The following is a 20,153-nucleotide window of genomic DNA, read 5'->3' on the forward strand; positions in this document are numbered from 1 at the left end:
AGACCGTCGCAATGTGAAGAGGATGTATGGAGATCATTGAAGGAAACTAAAACCTTATTCCTTTAATCTTTTGCCAACCAGATATGAATGCTTCATTGAAATAGGAAAAGTAAGACACCTCAGGAACTAGATTCTACTTGAATCAAGCATTCTATTACAGGTAAAACAGGAGAATGGGACGATCTGAAATAATCGATGACTAACTCATGCGGAATTCGAAGACAATTCCCGTTTGCTAACACTCACTTGTGCAGAGTACAAAGACAACCCTCGCTCCCAATATCCGCTGCAATACAAGGGGGCTTGACTTCTCCATCCTGATACCAGGACGAGCGTTTTTCGACCAATTCATTCAAGAAATCATCCAGCTTCTCAATGGTGACATTGGGCATCACCACCACATGTGCAATATTTCCTTGACAAGCTAACTGCCACCTGCGAACAAACTCCTCATCCAAAGGTCGCTCAAACACAACTGTGCTGCTGAGCTCGTTCAGCATGGCACTGATCCCTGAAGCATGTAGGCGGCCCTTCAAGTAGTGAGCATTCCTAAGGCATTTCTGGACTTCTTTCTGGAACCCCTTGTAGCCCTTTTTGTTGAGGGTGTACCAGAGAAAGATAGGAGCATGACCATTCCTGCTCCCCATTATTGTGGCATCCCTTGAAGCAAGGTACTCAACATTCCTCGACAGGGCATTGATGTGCTCCAGCCTTGTTATCTGGACGCCACAAGGCATTGGACATCCAACAAACTTATGGCCTGAAACGCTCACACTTCCTATGGGCTTCTTGAAAGTGACTTTCGGTGCCTGTTCAGTGTTCACCAGCAAGAATAATGTGCGCAAGGAATGAAATATCAGGATGGGAAATGAATAAAAGGAAATACATGAGCTTTAAACTTACATTCACTAATAAATCGGAACATGAAAATTCTCTATAATTGTTATCTCTGTCCCCTAAACATGGAGATCAAGCCAGGCTCATCCATGGAATGGATTGATCAAATATATCGCTCCCACTCACTATATTCACTCCAGTCTTGATATACAAGAGAAAATTAAAAAAAAAAAACACCATTATAACCATATAGGATACTTTAGGTCCGGTTTCTCTCCAGGAGAAAGCAGATTAGAGTCGACGAAAACTATGGGGTATAATTCACTGCATTAGTTTGCTTTTGTAGCTGGAGAAAACTAAATCCTTATATACTTCAATTTGGCACAATTTGATTGATCACACAATATTTAATAACCTAATGGATGAGTAAATTGATTGGGATCACCTCATAAATATTCCAAAATCTCATACCTAGAACCAAATACATGAACAGTGCATCTGCAATAACTTACACGTTTGACAAAAGGCATCATAAGTCCAAACAAAGCTCCATCACAATGAATGTAGAACCGATCATGGTTGAATCCATTTTCTTCAAGAGTTTGTATCACAAGATCAAGATCATCAACAGCTCCTTTGACAGTTGTCCCTGTGATATGAGTGGTTCGTCAATCAAGAGTGCATGTGCTTAGACACAGAGAGAGAGAGAGAGAGAGAGAGAGAGAGAGAGACCTATATTGACGTTGATGATGGCCGGTTTGTCTTTATTAGCTAGTAGTTTAACTTTAAAATCTGCACAATCAATCTCACCAGAAACCAGAGTGCCAACCTTCACACACTCCATTCTATACATTCTTGCTGCTTTAAAAACAGAATAATGTGACTCCTGTGACGCATACAAAATCCCATCTGGGAACACTTCCCTCCTGCACGAGATATGTCTAGTTTCACTCCTCGGACAAAAAGACTTTCTATCATGTGAAAGTAAAAACAACCAGGAAAAAGCTCAACATTACTTACCCAACTAAAATCCCATGAAGATTGCCTTCTGTACCACAATTTGTGATGTATCCCCAATATTCACTCTTCTCTATTTCCCAAAGACGAGCAAACCAATCCAAAACGCCAACCTCAAACTGCCTTGAATGGACACCATAGTTGCTCTCAATAAAAGGATCGCCAAGATTGTTAATGGAGAAATGATGCAACTGTGCCAAAGCACCATAATCGAAGTCCAGATTATAAGGATAACCTGCAAGAGGTATTACGATTTCAAGTGAGAACCAGACAGGTTTATATGTGGAAAGAATAGTAACCCAATATCCTGAATCCTGATCACTGCTGTGGCTTGAATAGGAAGGTGATGTGACAACAACTAAGGAGTCGTTTGGATTGAGAATCACTCTCAACCTATCTATCTCATTATTACAATTTTTTTAAATTTTTTTATAAAATATAATAAACAATTCAACTTTTTCAAATTCTAAAACAACGGCAAAGAGTGTTGATGAGCAAGAAAATGCCCATTACTGTAGATCGGCCAAGTTGCATGATTTCTCAATTATTTTGTTTATCGGGGTGATTGCAGGGAACGAAAGCTTCGAGGTTCCTACCCAGTAACTACAGAGGTTTCAACTAATCGAAGCCACCCAATATTCATCACCATATCCTAATGAAACCAATTATAATAGTTCTCATATAATTTTTCGAAAATGAAGGCAGAGAAATTATCCAAGCAATGATAGTATAAAGCAGAGGGATCAAATTTTGCTAATGATCACCTAAATGGCATTTGGTCCTTTCGAGGAGGGTCTTTCTGTAACGAGCCAAGACGCTAGCCATGTAGGCGTCCTTATCCCCTGTGAACTCGTCGTCTGCATCGGGCTCCGTAACGGCCAGGCAAGTGGTGTGCACGTTCGGTCCCAGCACGATCTCCCGGCCGTTCGCTTTCTCGTTCGATATCACCACCGGAGGCAACGGTTCAGCCACCACTGCCGTCGGATCGAACTTCTCCAACAGGATCTCCACCGCACCACCGCTCTCTACGCTCACATCAACCATAGCTTCCTTCTAAGCCGAAGCCTCAATCTAAAATCACCCACACCACCAAAAATTAAAAAGAAAAACAGGAATCCAACGAAAGATCTTCGAAATGAATACGAGATTCAGAGAGACAGAGACAGGGAGATCAGTACCTGATTGGTAAGACGGCGGATTCGCTCCAAATAACTTCGAGCGAGCGAGCGAGAGAGTAGGAAGAAAATGATGGAACTAGGTTGCCATTAAAAGGCGCAAGCCTCTCTCTACGAAGTTTCCCACACGTAGAATGCGTGTATGCTGATTACCGCCAACACGACTAAAATATCTTACATCTCTGTCGGATTGAGATAAATCCTCAATAATTTTATATATTTAAATGTTTTTTATAATTTAAAAATAACATATAATTATAACGTTAAATACATTGAGTATTATATAATATTAATCTTCAAATTATAAAAATAATCTTAATTTGAATAAATGGTGTCATGAGATTCAGAGACAAGAGATTAGTCAAAAATTCAGTTCTTTTGCAATAGGTAGTCCGAATCGGACAAATTAGAATCACATGGTATCAATTTGAATCTAATGCTTTGTCAGTTTGAGAATATTTTTTAGAATAGATAAATTTTATATATCAATTACTATTTATTTTTACACATCATAACTATAAAAATTGTTCACTTTCATTCTTCGTATCAGTTACTGTTTACTATTTATTATTTATTATTTACTTTCACATAATTATTTATTTGAGATTTATACAGATATTTTTTTTATTAGTACAACTAAGCTCAAAGCGTGTGGTCCAATTCCTACCAAACTCGTGGGCTACATGTTGAGGGCTTTGAGGACTTTTTTTTTTTTCCCTTCCCAAAGAAAATCATAGATTAAAATTGAGAAAATCTACTCAGGCCCGGTCTCCCACCGCACTCCACACACTCTCCAACATGGCAAACCGGGTCTAATTCCTCGTCACGGTTCTTTCATCCAACACAAACGCGAATTAAATCTCCTCTCAACTTTCCTCTTTTCTATCTCTTCGAAGTCGTCCTAACCCGAGAAGCGCTTCCTCCCCATTATGCACTCTTCTCTCTCTCAACGTCGTTGGCATCAACTCAGCTCATCCCCTCCGTGAGCCCCTCTCTCTCCCCCCATTGTGTGGCACTTGAATATAGGGCAAACTCGACCCATAATAGTGAATCTATGGCAAGCGGCAAGCTTGAATTGACGGCAAACTTGACCCCCATCTGTGTGTCTTTGCGTCTAGAAATAAACCTTCAAATGTGTCACTGGTTGCTTCTCCATCGTGTGTCCCTTAGACAACATTCAAACCTTCCCGTGTGTCCAGATTTGTGGCACTGTTCGGTAAGTTTCCTTCCGGTGCTTTGTTGATCTTCCCGATGCTTCATCTTATGTCATCATTCATTTGGCTTGCCCAAGTTCTTAACTGGTAAGACATTTGTTAAGCAAGCCACTTGAAGATGAAAGTAGCTAGGAGATTTATTGTCTCAAATATCGTATGAAATTGGGAAAAAGACATTTTGCCATGTTCACAATTGCAGACGGTGATACAAAATTTTTGTGTGCTTATGTTGAATATTTGTAATTAATTATTTTCCCTGTGAGCAATTAGCTTGATCCCCATCAAGTAGATGCGGTGGAATATTTGTTGAACTGATTTTGTATGTAATTTCCCTGTTTGGAGGTTGTTCTCTGTGAATTATCTTTTGATCATTTGATATTTGTTCTTGCCCATCGTGTGTTTGACAGAAATACTGAACCAAACAGCTTGAGATTATTTGTTCTTGCCCATCATCAAACTTTGACTTATCAAAGACCGACTTCCGTTCATGCAATACATGTAAATAATTTAACCACAACAAAAGCATACAATCATTTTTTAATGAGTTAGACGTATATAAACCCGATAGGGAGTATTTGAAAAACATAATTTGAAAGCTATTGAAAGTCCTCACTTTTTAAAACTAGACAATTGGTAAACTTTCTTCGTTTAAGCTATTTAAGCAATGCTCATCGCCCCTTGTTTTGTTTTATGGTGCAGGAGATGAAGATACAATGTCATGAAAAGAGGTCCTTCAATGGAGAAGCTGAGGCCATTTCGGAATCTGTGTTGTTTTCATTTAATTTTTATTGTGAAGTAGTTGGTAGTAATGGAATTTGTAGCTTGTTGTAATACTCTTTTTTGGCATCTAGCCCTGTGTTTGCCACTGTATGCCAAAACATGATATTTGTATGATTGGTAAGTAAAAGTAATGGTTGGAGACTCCAGATTAGATTTTGATGCTTGCTAGTTTTTGGTTGTTGCATTTTATTTGTTGTCTGACCATGATTTGTTGTTCAGTCAAAAGAAAGAAAAATGTTGTTCAGTCATGGTTGCTTTTGCAATGATTAACCAAATTTAACTTGTGTTTAATATATTAAAAAATGCATGAGAAATCCATGAGACCTCCTTTAGTACATTACAATCATAATCTCAGTCACATCCTGAGCTTTGCACTCTTATGAAGCAATAGAGAGAAAAAAAAAGGGGTACTAAATTCATCTTCAGCAATTTCCTGATTATTCTAAAAGCTATTGGTGAAATAAACCCAATTTAAGTAAATGAAGGAAATAAATAATTACGTATCCTATATAAAACCTCAACCAACATGTAGTTTTAGCACCTGAATCATCTTGGTATGGTGGGAGAGGTAAAACAGAATGTATTCATTCACTTTCAGAACCTAGCATAAGCAATACATTACAAGAAAAATTACATTAATCAAATCTGTAGAAGTAATCCAAAACGTGTACAAGAAAAATTACATCCATCAACTCTTAACATTCAAAACTACGTTTATCAACTAGACATTTATCAACTGGCAAATAATTCTCCAACTCATCTGAAACCCATAATTTGCCTACACATTCACATCCATCTATTCTTAAAATCAAAATAATTACACCAAGGTTGGATACAATAATTCTCAAACTACTACAAACAGCAAAATACCAAGTTTGGATATAACCCAATGCCAAACAGAATACATTACAAATTCAATCATCTCAAAATTCTTCAACTTCCAATTTGCCAGCTGCAATGACATAGTTCCATAAAATATGCATTATCAAGTGAGCACCAATCCTCTCATTGGAAAGCAAGCCATTGAACTTCTAGTGTCTTTGCATGTTGAAGCTTCATTGTTTATACATGTATCAACAAAGGGAAAAAAATAGTCAAGACAATATTACATACACTAATTGCTACGTATATACCTGTAGCTACAATTTGCTAAAAAAAAACTCATATTTACTAATATATAAACACTAATAGCTATGCAAATTCACAAGGACTGATTTGCACCAAGTTCAAAGTGGCATGCATGACATATCATCAGAAAATTACTTTAACAACCAATGCCACCAAAGTTTCTCTTTATTAGTGATAACATATTTCTTAAACAAAAAAATACAATTGATATTTTGGTTTCAACGCTGCTTCACCATCAAATTCCAGTGTTGATATTTAGGGAAGAAAAAAATGACTATAAATCCTTTTGCTGCAGCTAGCAAAGATAACAATTAACATCAAAGTATTTGGAAAATGTGTCTAGTTATAATATGGGGCCTAATGCTCATTCTTCCCCCTTCACCCATCACGCTATTTAACTCAAATTCAATTACTGGTGACTAACACCCACCCCCTTCAATTGCAAATGCAAAAATAAACATATAAATAATAGAAATAATAGAGATTTCCTTTTGTGCCTAAGCAAAGGCTAATATTGTGGCATCCAACATATCATTTACTCCGGTCCCTTCTCTCTTTTCCTGTTGGGGGGAGGGGGGGGGTTTGATCTGCTTCTGCTAATTAAATTAACAAAAATAAAAATAAATTGGCCAAGTTTGAAGTGAATTGTTAAGGTTTTGAAGCAACACTGAGGTCATCAAAACCCCACAAACTCACAGATCAACCAATGCCATGATTTCTGGACTCGCACAACAATGCCATGTCTAGTTGCAGTCTTTAACGTTATAGACAAATATATAATGAACACAAATCACAGATTAACCAAAATCCCCACAAAAATTGCAAAAAAATCTGCAAGCTTTCCGGTTATTTATGCAAACTCACAGATCAACTAAAAACCCCACAAAACACACTTTAGTACCACGCAAAACACAGATCAAAAAAAAAAAAAACAAACTCACAGATCCATTAAATACAAAAATACTCAATATACTAGAAATGGAGAGACCTCATTTTAAAGAGAAAAATAAAAATCTTTTCTTTCATTTCTTACTGGCCTTGTCGGTAGAGTACCAGGGGACTGATCGTGGGTATCGGCAGTAAGATCAACTAGCTGGGCGGAAGAGACGATGAGGGAGAAAAACGCTGAAGAGAAAATGGGGGGAGAACAACGCGGGAGGGGGGTTATTTCGAAATGGTTCCTGGGCAAATAAAATGCGGAGAAATTGAAACCAAAACCCACGTTTTGTTGTAAAAAAAAAAAAAAAAATGCCACGTCGGCTGGAGTGCGGAGATTGCGTGAACAGTAGAGGTTGAGTAGTAGTACTCATTAAAATTAAGTGGTTATAAAGATACAAGAATCTATGAGATAAGAATCTCCAACAATCGTCTCAAAATAAGTAAAAGCAACACTAGCAAATAAAAATAAAAAAACGGGTTCTCGAATCAAAAGATTGATTCAAACCCATATCTCACGAAGGAGATGTAGCGTAAAAACAATTATATTGTTTGATAAACAGACCAAAAAATTACAACTAAAAGTTGCAGTCGAAAGGAGTGTGCTGTATTTTGTTGATCTGGTCCTATTGAGGAAGACTATTACCGATATTTTATCTTGATTAGTGGTTAGGAAAAACAGTAGTACAAGAGAATAACAACTTACAAATAAATCGATACATTGATGTAAGACTGCTACTAATTGTGGTGGCGCGTGCAAATTATGCGCCACACTAGTAAAAAGAAGAATACTCGAATCTGCAAGTTCTAATGCTTTGTCAGTTTGAGAATATGTTTTAGAATAGATGAATTTTATACATAAGTCATTATTTATTTTTATACATCATAATTATAAAATTATTCACTTTCATATTACATATCAATTATTATTTACTATTCATTATTTATTATTCATTTTCATACATGGTGGTGCCGCATGGCGACAAAGGACTCCTCTTAATTGGCGGCAGAGGACTCCTCCAAACATTCGGGGAAGGAGTGCTCGCTAGAGATAAGGTTGTGTATCAAATATATAACACCTGAAGAGATTTTTCTTTTTAATTATTAGAAACATGATATAATAATGTTAAAATAATGGAGGAAATATGATTAACATCGCCTCAAGTTTTTGTGTATTTATTGACCTTAAATAAATAGATATATAAAATAAAGTTTTATAGTATTTATTGTTGTTTATGTAAACTTTTTAAATGATATTAAATACTCAATAATATTTATCACTCTTCAAATTTTTTTTGGAAAATAATGCCATTTAAAGATCGAAACCAAGTCAATTGTCAATAAAAACAAAAAGAAATGCTTGAATGACCTAAGGATGCTCGATTGGGGCATATAAAAGCAGGTTTTGAGCACGGGCAAGGGCCCTATTCTCCCTAATTTGGGCTTTCTTTAAGATGAGCTGGCCCATTTTCATGAACAAGGTAAAGCCATCTAACAATACACGTTTAACTCATGTGTCCTTCCCAAATCTAGATATAAATGATGTCATTTTTCAATTATTGTTTTTTATGTAGCTGCAAGTTTGCCGGCCTATTTTGAAACGAGAACGCCTATAAATATAAAGAGATTATATAAAAATAAATTTATAAATTGATTTTATTTTTTATGTGATTCATTAGACCTACTTTACAATAAAATTAATTTTACAATCTGACGTACTGCATCATGTTAAATTATGAATTTATTTTTATTTAATCTCTTTGTGACTAAATATCTCTCCTTTTGAAACAACACTCATTGTCCAAAAAAACTCACACGCGCTATAAATGTAGGTAGCTTGCATTTTTCATTTTTAGTCTCTCAATCCTCAATTTCTCGATAGTCACAAAGCTTAAGTTATATCTAGGTCCGACTAGTTAGCGTTTTAATTAGAGTCTCTTGAAATTTGTTCCAAATGATAATAACTTCTCATTCTTAACTAGGGTTGTAATCGAGTCGGTCTTTGGCTTGTCGAGCTCGGCTCGATTCAAAAAAATCGAGCTCGATCCTGAGTTCGAGATTTTTATTTAACATTTGTCTGAACTCGATTCGGTAAGTTAAACTTCCAACTCGAGCTTGAGCTCGTCCCAAAAATGAGCTTGAGCTCAGCTTGAGTTTTTTTTTATAAGATTTAATAATTAATAAATTAGATAAATAAAAAAATTAATATTGAATTTATACAACTAATAAGTAGAACCTCTATTGAATTATAAGACTTTAAAAATTTATAAGTAATTAATATATAGATTGTTGATATTTATCCATAATTATATGCCTACATAAATTATTAATACATACACATGATACGATAGCATATATCTATTTCATATATAGTTCCCACATACTAGTATATGAAATTATAAAATCTTATCGAATAATTATTGTACAAATTATAAAATATAGCTATGAAACATATTCAATATATAAACATAAGAAATTAGGTTACATATTATATATTTAATTATAAAAGTGTTATGCTTATATTATTAGCTAATACATATATATACATAAGTGTATGTATATATTTATCGAGTCAAGCTAACGAGTCGACTCGGGCATAAACGAGCGGGTCTTAACCAACCTTAGTGGAGTTGAGTTTAGTCGGGTATGTGTCATTTACTTATCGAGCGGGTATCTACTTTTACGGTCGAACTTTTTTTTTTCACGAGTTGAATTCGATTCGAGTTTAATCGGACGAGTACTAAGTGGACTATCGAACAAACTAGTTCTTTTACAGCCCTATTCTTAAGTAATATTATAGTGTTAGGATTATCCTAAATCGGTTTGAAGGGGTTGGTGGTAAGAGAAAGTCTCCCCCTTGAACTAGGTTTTGGGGTTGAGAGAGCCTATGATCATCTAACATTGGTATCAGAGCCAAGATTTACTAACAGTTTGCAAGAGAAATGAGTTGTGCTCCAACCCAAGGCATATATGTGAGGGGGAAATTGTTGGAATTATCCCACATCGATTGTGGTAAGGGCTGGTACTTGGTGGTAAGTTTGTAAGCGTGAGAGAAAGTTTCACCTTTTAACTAAATTTTGGGGTTGAGAGAGCCCATGACCACCCAACATAGAGGATCTCGTCCACAATCTTGCTATACTCTCACACACAATTGAGGTTATTACCGATTCATCAATCTTTGCATTTTGCTTTTGTTTATGCATCATAATATTCTAGATTAAAAGCAATGTCCATTCCCTATACAGTCAGATGAAGAGTGGACTGTCCAACGAAGGATTTATGGGAATGCATATACAAGTACATATATTGTTCATTACACTAAATCTCATGGAACCATGAAAAAGGTGGCCTTGGTAAATAAATGTGAAATCAGTAGTTTTCTGCAGTACTTTTTCTTTTGTTATTTGCTCGAAATGAGAGGTGGGGGCGATGAGCGTAACTATCTTCTCTGGACGTGACTATAGTAGCTTTCTGCAGTACATAGTAAAGCTTATTATACGTGCTTTTTGATGATACCAGTTGCCACAGACAGTTAAGCAAGCTCATGAACAAACGAAAGCCCTTACATTTAATTAATGGTCAGTAGCAAAGCTCTTGGATGAATAAGTTGTGGTCTGCTTACTAATTTCCCTCCTTATTCCTAGATATCACTGCAATACCTGCACACAAAATCGGCTTCGAGATTGTGCAGCTAGCTACCATGGGCAAACATCAGGATGGGTGTCGGACAATGTTGCTTTAATTATGCATGCGTAACCTATATATATCCTCCTCCTTTTTTTTTTTTTTTTTTGTAACTCTTGTTTGTATATATTAACAGATAAATGACATTTATAATAGAGTGCGCAAATGTCACGTATTTTTTTAAAAAAAAAAGTAAATAATTATAGAATTTACATAAAAAAAAAATTAATTTTCTAATGATGAGTCATACTCTTTTTGAAAAGAAGTGCGTTACAATTACATAAATTATGATTGTATCTAATATTACTCGTAATAACAACACCAAAGAGAGATGCATTGATTACTGCAACAAAAGACTCATTACATTAGATAAAATAATACAAGTAGAGTACTTTTTATTTGGGTGTTGTCTATGTACATTCGATTCGTCTGACTTCATGTGCCTCTCTGTCTTATTGCTAGCTCTACCTTATGCTAGAGTCGATGCAGTACTCCTCTATCTATGACAGAAAGCGAGCTTTTTCGATGGAAGCCATACTGCAACATACTTTGCAAGCAGAGGGGCTTCAGTACTTCGCAAGATCAACATCAATTGAGCTAGAAAGTGTTTGCATGTGTTGACATCATCAACCACTTAGAGTTCTAATTAATTTACTAATTTTTTTTAAAACAAAATTGATGAGCCATGTATACAGTCACGTTCCCTATGCTAACTTTGATTATTAGCCACAAAATTACCATTAAGAAAGTAATTAGTTCGTCATTAATTTAATATATATATAAAGAAATCAAGATGATGATCATATATGATGTAGACTGCATGCATGCTTACAAAAATATGAGTAAAAAAATAATTATCCACCAATATAATTAATTACATTCAAGTAGTACGTACCCTCATGATGAGGCATGTGGGAACATCACATTATGGTTCATGATCATTATGTAAATGCACATGATGATGGAGAAAAATTCATTGTGATTAATATGGTATATGATAAATTGAATGGATTTAAGGCAAGCTATATATCTTGAAGAAAAGAACACTTCCTTGTCAATCTTCTATCCCATGCAATACATGATGAAGATTATCTCTCCATGTTTTGTGATTACTCTCTTGAGGATTTATCTCTCCATTGCTCAAGTAATTTGACAACCAAACTTAGGGGCGCAATTTATTAATTTATTGTGCAATATTTAAGATTGTTCGAAAAATCTATATGAGCATTAACACACGTGTCTATATATATCTTAGACAATTTTACTATTATTTATTATTATTCTAAACTATTCATTACTTTTTTATTATTATTCACTACTATTCACAAATCATCTGAGATCACCTCAGCATCCAAATGCAGTCCTAATATTATCTTTTACTTGATGTGGCTATGTTTGGTTGGCAAGCATACTTCGACCTATCTCAAATCAATTATTGATGAGATTTTTTTAATTTTTCAACTTCTCATAAAAAAAGTTAAATCCATTTCAATTTATTTCTATTACAAGAAAAATGAGTATTTGTGACGGATTATTTATAACGAAAATTACTATTTCGGACAAAAGCAGACTCATTTTAATATAAAATAATTATTTTCACAAGAAATAATTGACTATAATTAAGCAGATTTCTTAATTATACCAGCAATAATTGGCCACAATTGTGACGAAAGCTTCGCCTAGTGGCAGGACGCTTGTATCACTCTCCCAGTCCCAAAAGGTATTTATTTAATTTCATCATCTTCTAGCATCATTTGCACAATGACTTGAGAATGACTCATAGTGGACCGACTATTTCTAACATTAGACATATAAGCAATTATTAGATAAACTACTCCTTTCTTCTCATTCAGTGAATCACTCCAGAGAAGTGGACGTTCAAGCCAATAGACACTCTTGGACGGTCCACCATATCCATTAATAATTTCCAGACCTACTTTATTATATATATTCCCAATAATAAAATTATTTACGTCATTCATATATAAAATCATTTAAAATATATTGCTGCATCAGCCATTACAACTAAAGATGAATAATGGTATTGCTCTTAGTGCTCTATATTAAATTAAGAGAAATGATACTTGCAGTCGTGAGCGTGCAGTCGCCGTGCAGTCGTTTTGAAAAAAGTGAATAAATAAGAGACCCACCTGAAAAAAAATTAATTTTTTTTCAGTGGACTCCACTCTTTTTCAAAGCGACTGCACGGCGTTTGCGCATTCCACGACTGTATGTAGCATTACTCTTAAATTAATTATTAACTGGACAGCATAACCATCGCATTTGTGGACCAATCTCCATTTTTTTTTCAATGTTAACATTGATAGTTATTTTGAGTAAACTGATGGTGACAATCTTTGGAATTGGCTCAAGTGGTAAATATCTTAGATTTGAGATATGTTATTTTAAGATTTAAAATTCAAATCTCGTTAGATACAAACAATCTTTAAGGGTCATTGAATTGAACGATGATGATGTATACAGAAATCAAGAAGATTATTCGCTTACCCGGGATGTTGTTTTCTGACACCTGGTGCCATGCAATTAAAAAAAAAAACTCATGGTGAGAGTGACATGTGTTCTAAATATTAGTATGCATATAAGAGTGTATATATACTAAATTTCTACTTTTTATCAATCGAAAGATACAATTCTGTCATGAACTTGTTTGGATATTTGTAATATTTCAGAACAATTTTGTTATATACAATTATTTTTGTGTATTATTTGTGCATTCTACTAATATGACAGAACTCTACATTTATTTTATATTAAACAAAAATGACGTAACCAATCATATAAGTAGAGTACACAAAAAATACGCAAAAGTGACTGCACATAGAATTTTTTTTTATTATTTTAGAATCATGTGATCAATAATAATGAAATAGTTTGAAATTACGATATTAAATTTTGCAAAACGAGAGTTAGCTACGTTTTGATATTGAGTTGAGTTAAACTGAGTTGAGTTTTTTTGTAAATAGTAGTGAGTTGAGTAGATGGAGTGAGTTATGTGGGATCCATCTAAAATGATTTAGATGTGTTTGAATGTTAAGATGAGTTTAGTATTATTTATAAAAAATTAAAAAAGGTTGTAAGTCTCACATATAAAAAATGTATTAAGTTGAAAAAAGTTGTAGTTCTTACGTGTAAGGAGGTTTTGAGTTGAAATGAGTTTAGTAATTTGAGAGTTGGATGTTTAGATGTTAGATTCAGTTTAAAATTAGACTAAATTGAGTTGATCTCAAATGAATCTTACAGCCAAACAGGACTTAAAAGTTGAATGGAGTTTTGAAAACATGGTAGATCATAGCTACAGTATTAATATAATAAACAATAATTTCACTGTAGCTATATGTTCCACCTAACATTCTCCAAAAAGATATATAGTGCATGTTATTGATAATCTTTTATAGAAACTTTTAACACCCGTCAAGGAAAGAGGATTAAAAGGGAAAACAAAGGAGAAAAATGGAGCAGAGCATGGCCCATAATTTGGAATCGCGTGCACTTTTCAACATCTTCCAATAATGAAAGGTTGCCTTTAAATGGAAGGTGGCAGAGCTATCTATGTTGCAGGTGTGGATGCCCAATTTAGATATTCTTAATGGTGGCATAATTAATTGAATCACATGGAGTATGATTATTAGCATGCATGTTAGAAACCAACAGTGCACATTGATCACATTAACATTTTCTTCAATATTTCTGAAAATTAATTTTTAGAAAGATTTTAAAGTTGGATTTTTATGAGATTTTATATATGAAAGTGGTGGTTGGATCCCCATTAAAAACATATTTGAATTAAGAAATTCTTTAAACAATATTTTTACAAAGGTTTGAAATAGTAATGAGATCTATTGAAAGTATGTTTTTAAAGAAAAATTTTTGTGCAAGGTCTTTCTAATAAGTTCTAATCTTTCCTTGTTTATTTTCCTCTAACCAATTTTTATCTCCTTATTACAAAAACATGCATTAATAACATCGAAGATTCAAAATTAACGTTCGGATTAAGCGATATCAACGCCTAAGCGGTATCATTTTAATTCCCGTAATATTAGTTAATTATTCAATCGGTTATATATATATATATATATATTAGTTTCTCCTAATATTATAAGTTGCATGGGAAGATATTAATGATATGCTTGAAAACTTCATACAGTTCCTCCACTGTATAATGTTATCTGTATTTATTAAGAAAATAGAATGTTGACGTTGTGTTTCGCTGTCTGGACAAGTCCCCACAACTGGGCTCGATCAGGTTCCTATTGAAATGGAGAGTGGGGTGCTCAGAGGCCATGGTAGCTCCGATACTTAAGCTAGTGATTGAGAACGAGAGAGAGATATATATTCAGTCAAGGAGAATGAAAGCTTAATTATTTTAGAGTGTGAACCCCTCCCCTGGCTATGGGAGGGGGTGTTTATACATGGTTGCGTTGGTTCCTGAAGTGGAGATCATGGGCGGGCAGTTCCGTATGAGGGTCGAGTGTTCCTGAGGTGGAGATCGTGGGTGTGCAGGTCTGTACGGGGGTTGGGTGTCCGTGCCACTTCCCTGTCGTAGTACAGACTTGTCAGACTTGGTTTCAGTTGTTACTAACACTCCAAGAGGCACGTTGTGGCGTGCTGAGCCACGAGATGCATTAAATGAGGAGTGACTCCCTATTGTGGTGTGCCACCTCTATCCCATTAATGCGGCGTGGCCATGTCAGGTGAGCCCGTTGTCAGTACCCGAACGCAGGGAGTTTTGTTTGTGCTACCTTTAGTGCTTGGATGTAAGTGTCCCCCCTGACACCTTGATCTGATCCTGACACTTAGATCGTAGATGGTCAAGAGTAGTCTACACTCTTGACCGATCCCCATGCGTGGCGCTTCTTTCTCCCTTCCTACTATGGGCCTTTCGGGTCAACTTGGCCTCAAGGGATTACTCCCCTCACGTAGAATAATTTATTTTGCTTTATTTATCGTGGCTAATGCACTGTATCAATTCATTGATGGAGGAAAAGTTCCCCCAATATTGGCTTAAAGTTGCCTGCACGTTGAGTATTGATATTTTAAATAAATAAACATCATGTTATGGATGATGGTCCTTGTCAAGTGCAGAATCTCTAGACCTTATTATATAATTAAATTACTAAAAATAAATGCTCGTGTTTATTATATGGCCAAGAATATGTTTATTTCTACTGTGTACCCTGATCCCTAGTTGTCATATCCCTGGCTAGAAGAATTTGGGTCAGGAATACAAGGGGATTAATCATGATCGAGAACAAGAATAATATAGGAAAAAGAAAAAGCTAGCATGATTTTGGTTGCAAGTATATTTAACGGATGTTATAATTTATAAATTGATATGATTTCATATGATACGTTAAATCTTTTTTACAATAAAAATAATTTTATAATTTTACTTACTACGTCAAAATACAATAGTTTGTAAGCTTATTTCTGTGAAATCTTCTTTTAACTAAAATATATATGTGTGTATATATATATTTTAACTAAAATATATATGTGTGTAAATGTTCTTTTAATATATATATATATTAAAATGCTAAATGTTTTTTTCTTAATAAGTAAAAACCTTTACAAAAGAGGTATCTTTAACCTTTGCTAATGGACATGTTTTAGAAAAAGTATATTCTTTCTTGACAAGTTTAGATTCCAATGGATCATTTCACTATCATAATTCGATTCTTTTAGTTTTAGTTATGATATTAACATCGAATCTGGCTTGTTTGGTTATGCTTCCAAGAACATTATTGGAAATGGTCTACTTGGTTAGGTTGTGAGCAAAAAAGGTTGTCCATTGGAACTATCTTGAGTTAAAAATGAACATGTTCTATATTTTGTTGGTCGAATCTTCTGACTAAATGACATTTAGGTTGTGATATTTGCTTGTGTCGTACAATATGTGTAGACTCACACATTTTATATTATATTGATGTGATAAAGCTTGATTTGTAAGAAATATTTACAAATTTAAATATTTCAAATTAAATTATATCACATCAATGATATAAATCGTGTATTTACGTACTGATTTGTGAATTTGGAATAGAAAAAATCTCCTGCCCAAAAGTCAAACAATTCTTTTAACAAATAAGTTAAATAACCGTACTTATCTTCAACACGTTATTGACTTAGTAATATCGGGCATATTAACCAATAAATTTTCGAAGATTTGACCAATAATTCAAGTAATCTCGCACTTTCTTAAAGATAGATATAACTGTTCTGATTTTTTTTTTTTTTTTTATATATAAGTAATGTTATATATAGTTATAAGATTTACAAATTTATTTTTTTATATATATAAGTTTTAAATTTATGGAAAAAATTGCTATACCCACTAAACTTGACCGCTCTATTTAGTAAAAAAAAATAATTTTTTAACTTAATAATTAAATAAGTGATTTTAAGTGTATTGGTATATTTTTTTTTATTTTTTTAAAATATTTAAATATATTAAAAAATGTGAATAAAAAATGAAAAAAAAAGTTATAAGAATAACTAGCGGTATGAACGAGCGATGTTACTCAGGCGGCAGAGTAGCACAGCTCTAAATTTATTTACTTTTTTTAAAAGGGATGTGCGAGACTTGCACACTTTAAGACTGTAAATATCATTTATCGTTATACATATATATAATTACCAATTAAATAACTCACAATTTGCAAAACTTATATATATATATATAGATTTTTTTAAACAAGCTTTATCTTTATATATAAAGGAAAACCATAACATTGAGTCCATACTCTTTATTTACAAACGTATCTACTTTAAGAGGGGTCTTTACCACTTTGAAAAGCTAACATGCAAGGAGGAATTAATAAAAGTGAGATGTTTCCATAGGCCTACGTTGAAGCTGCCCATTGCGCCAAATTATGCGTGCATCAATTTTTGTCTCGAAGTATTTTTACAACTTTTCATGTTTCAAAGTTGTCAAGAAGATGTCTGATGTCTTTGATGATATTTTGCATAGTCCAATCTGAAGCTTGCTTCTTGTTGTTTATTGATTGAACAACTAGATTTGAATCACCTTAAACTATGATTTTCTTGAGTTTTAGTTTGTCAGCTTTTTCTATGATCATCAAGGTTGCAGCTGCCTCTCCTATATTGGGATTGTTGTTTTGAATGAAATCTGTTTTCACCACTATTACACTTCCTGAATCAGATCTACAAATTGCAGCAAGAGTACTACCTTCTTTCTTAACCGCCACATCAAATGTTAGAAGATGAAAACTTGTTGGTGGATTTATGCTGATTTTTTCTGGATTTTTTGGGATTTCAATCCAAGCTTTTTTATGTTCAAAGTAAGACTTCTTGAGTTTAGTAACAAAGATATGGGGTGAAATTGTTTCTTGATCATGCACTGCCTTGTTTCTAAATAATCATAAATTGTCCATAGCAAGTGTAGCAAAAGTTTGTGTTGCTAAGCAAGTCATGTCCAGGGGCTAAGGTGAGCTTCTCCTTAGGATCCTAGTGTACATACACTTGAGAAATAAGTGTTCAATGCTTTCAGCTTCTTCCATACAAAGAGGGCAAAGAATTTGATCACTTTCTAATCTGATGAATTTCTCTAATTTTTTTCTAGTTGGAAGAATATCATGACTAACCCTCCAAAGAAACAATTTTAATATGTCCTAAAGTTTAAGTTTCCACAATTTTTTCCAATCCACATTGTTTTGGTGAGGAGTTTGTGGTTTCACAAGTGCAGCATAGGCTGACTTGACTGAAAACTTGCCAGAAGAATGGTGAATCTATTTTATTTTGTCTTCAAGAGTATGAAAGTTACAATTTGACAAAGGGAATTTTTGGATTTCTTCAACAGAATTTGTGGTAAAAAGAGCATTCATAAGCAGATTATTCCATCTTTTAAGCTGTTCAAGAGTGAGTTCAGAGATAGTCATATTATGATCCAGTTGCAAACAATCTTGGTTTGGTGTTGGGTTGAACGTAGGAAGAGTTGGTACCCATGGGTTTTTCCAAACTTTTGCTTTGGCTCCATTATTAATCTGAAAACAGAAGCTAGTTTGAAGAAACTGTCTTTGTTTCAGGAGACTTTTCTAAATCCAAGAGTTATAATTTTTTTGATTGACATAAAATAAATGTGAATTTCCAACCGCATTCTTTTGAAAATATAAAATTAATTTTATAAATGTAATAAAGTCATAATTAAGTGCAAGTTGAATCTAATAGTAATATATTCATTTCAAATGACAGAGTACTCACTAATCGTGTGAACAATTAGTGTATGCATTGAATACTAAAGAACGTATAAATCAATTGTACATGGTGCATTGTATAGTACATCGAATCAAATTAAACACCATTTTCTTAGCATGAGAGGAAAACGTACTCGTTCATGGTAATTAAATGAATACCTACCGCAAATTGTTCTATTGTATTTAGGTCCGTTCAGTTGTTAAATTTATCTGAGTTCAACTCAATTTAATCTAATTTTAAATTAAGTCTAATATCTAAATATCAAATTTTTAAATTATTAAATTTATCTTAACTTAAAATTTCTTTACACGTGAGATTAACAATATTTTTCAATTCAACACTTATTTATACGTAAGATCCATAACTTTTTTAAATTCTCATAAATATATTTAAACTCATCTTAATATCTAAATATATTTAAATTTATCTTAAATATACCTCACAAAACTTACTCTACCATCTCAATTTATTATTATTTATAAAAATTTAATTCAATTCAACTCAATTCAACATCTAAGCGTAAGTTAACGTTCGGGTCCAACTCAGCTCGATGAAATGACAAAGGCATATGGTGACTTAGAAAACGGGGCTGTCACTGGAAGATAACCCCTACACTGGCAAAGGCATATATAGCGCGAGCAATGTCATAAATGGGCCATGGCCATGGCCATGAGACAACTGGGAGAATTGACTATTTAGTACGAAATCACCCTTCCTTCCCAATTTCCTTCCTATTTTTAATTTTGGACCGGGACCCCGAGGGCATTCCTGTCACTGCAAATCTCAATCATTTCTCAATCCTATCAACTTTTTTTTTTAATTATTATTATTATTATTTATTTAATGAGATAATGACAGCACTGTAATGGTTTCTTTATCATTTTTTTCAATATATCATCAATTTTTTTTTTTATTTTACATATTAATTTTTACAATACGTCATACATCATATCTATTTTTTCAAATATTATATTCTTTACCTATTATATATTTCAAATATTTTTCTATACATCATATATTTTGATATTTATAATATTTCTTTACGCATGATGTAATATTTTAAATTACTTAAAAAGAGAGTACTAAAGTTATAAAAAAATAACTACTTTTATTATTAATAATATCAAAACTTCTACATGCATAAAAGTCG

The 20,153-nt window shown here is 33.6% G+C and overlaps 1 protein-coding gene across 1 annotated transcript; it reads right to left on the bottom strand.

Moving 5' to 3' along the window:
• Positions 1-36: 36 nt before the first annotated feature.
• Positions 37-3,195, bottom strand: LOC109011426 (serine decarboxylase). The gene is made up of 6 exons (XM_018992639.2): positions 3,033-3,195; positions 2,619-2,925; positions 1,858-2,089; positions 1,570-1,763; positions 1,350-1,486; positions 37-809 (listed from the first exon to the last, which is right to left on the bottom strand). The coding sequence occupies exons 2-6, from the start codon at positions 2,896-2,898 to the stop codon at positions 243-245; spliced, it is 1,410 nt and encodes a 469-aa protein (XP_018848184.1). The 5' UTR covers positions 2,899-2,925; positions 3,033-3,195; the 3' UTR covers positions 37-242.
• Between the last annotated feature and the right edge of the window lie 16,958 nt (positions 3,196-20,153).

The sequence above is a fragment of the Juglans regia genome, chromosome 6 (assembly GCF_001411555.2).
Source record: "Juglans regia cultivar Chandler chromosome 6, Walnut 2.0, whole genome shotgun sequence".
In the NCBI taxonomy this organism is placed as follows: domain Eukaryota; kingdom Viridiplantae; phylum Streptophyta; class Magnoliopsida; order Fagales; family Juglandaceae; genus Juglans; species Juglans regia.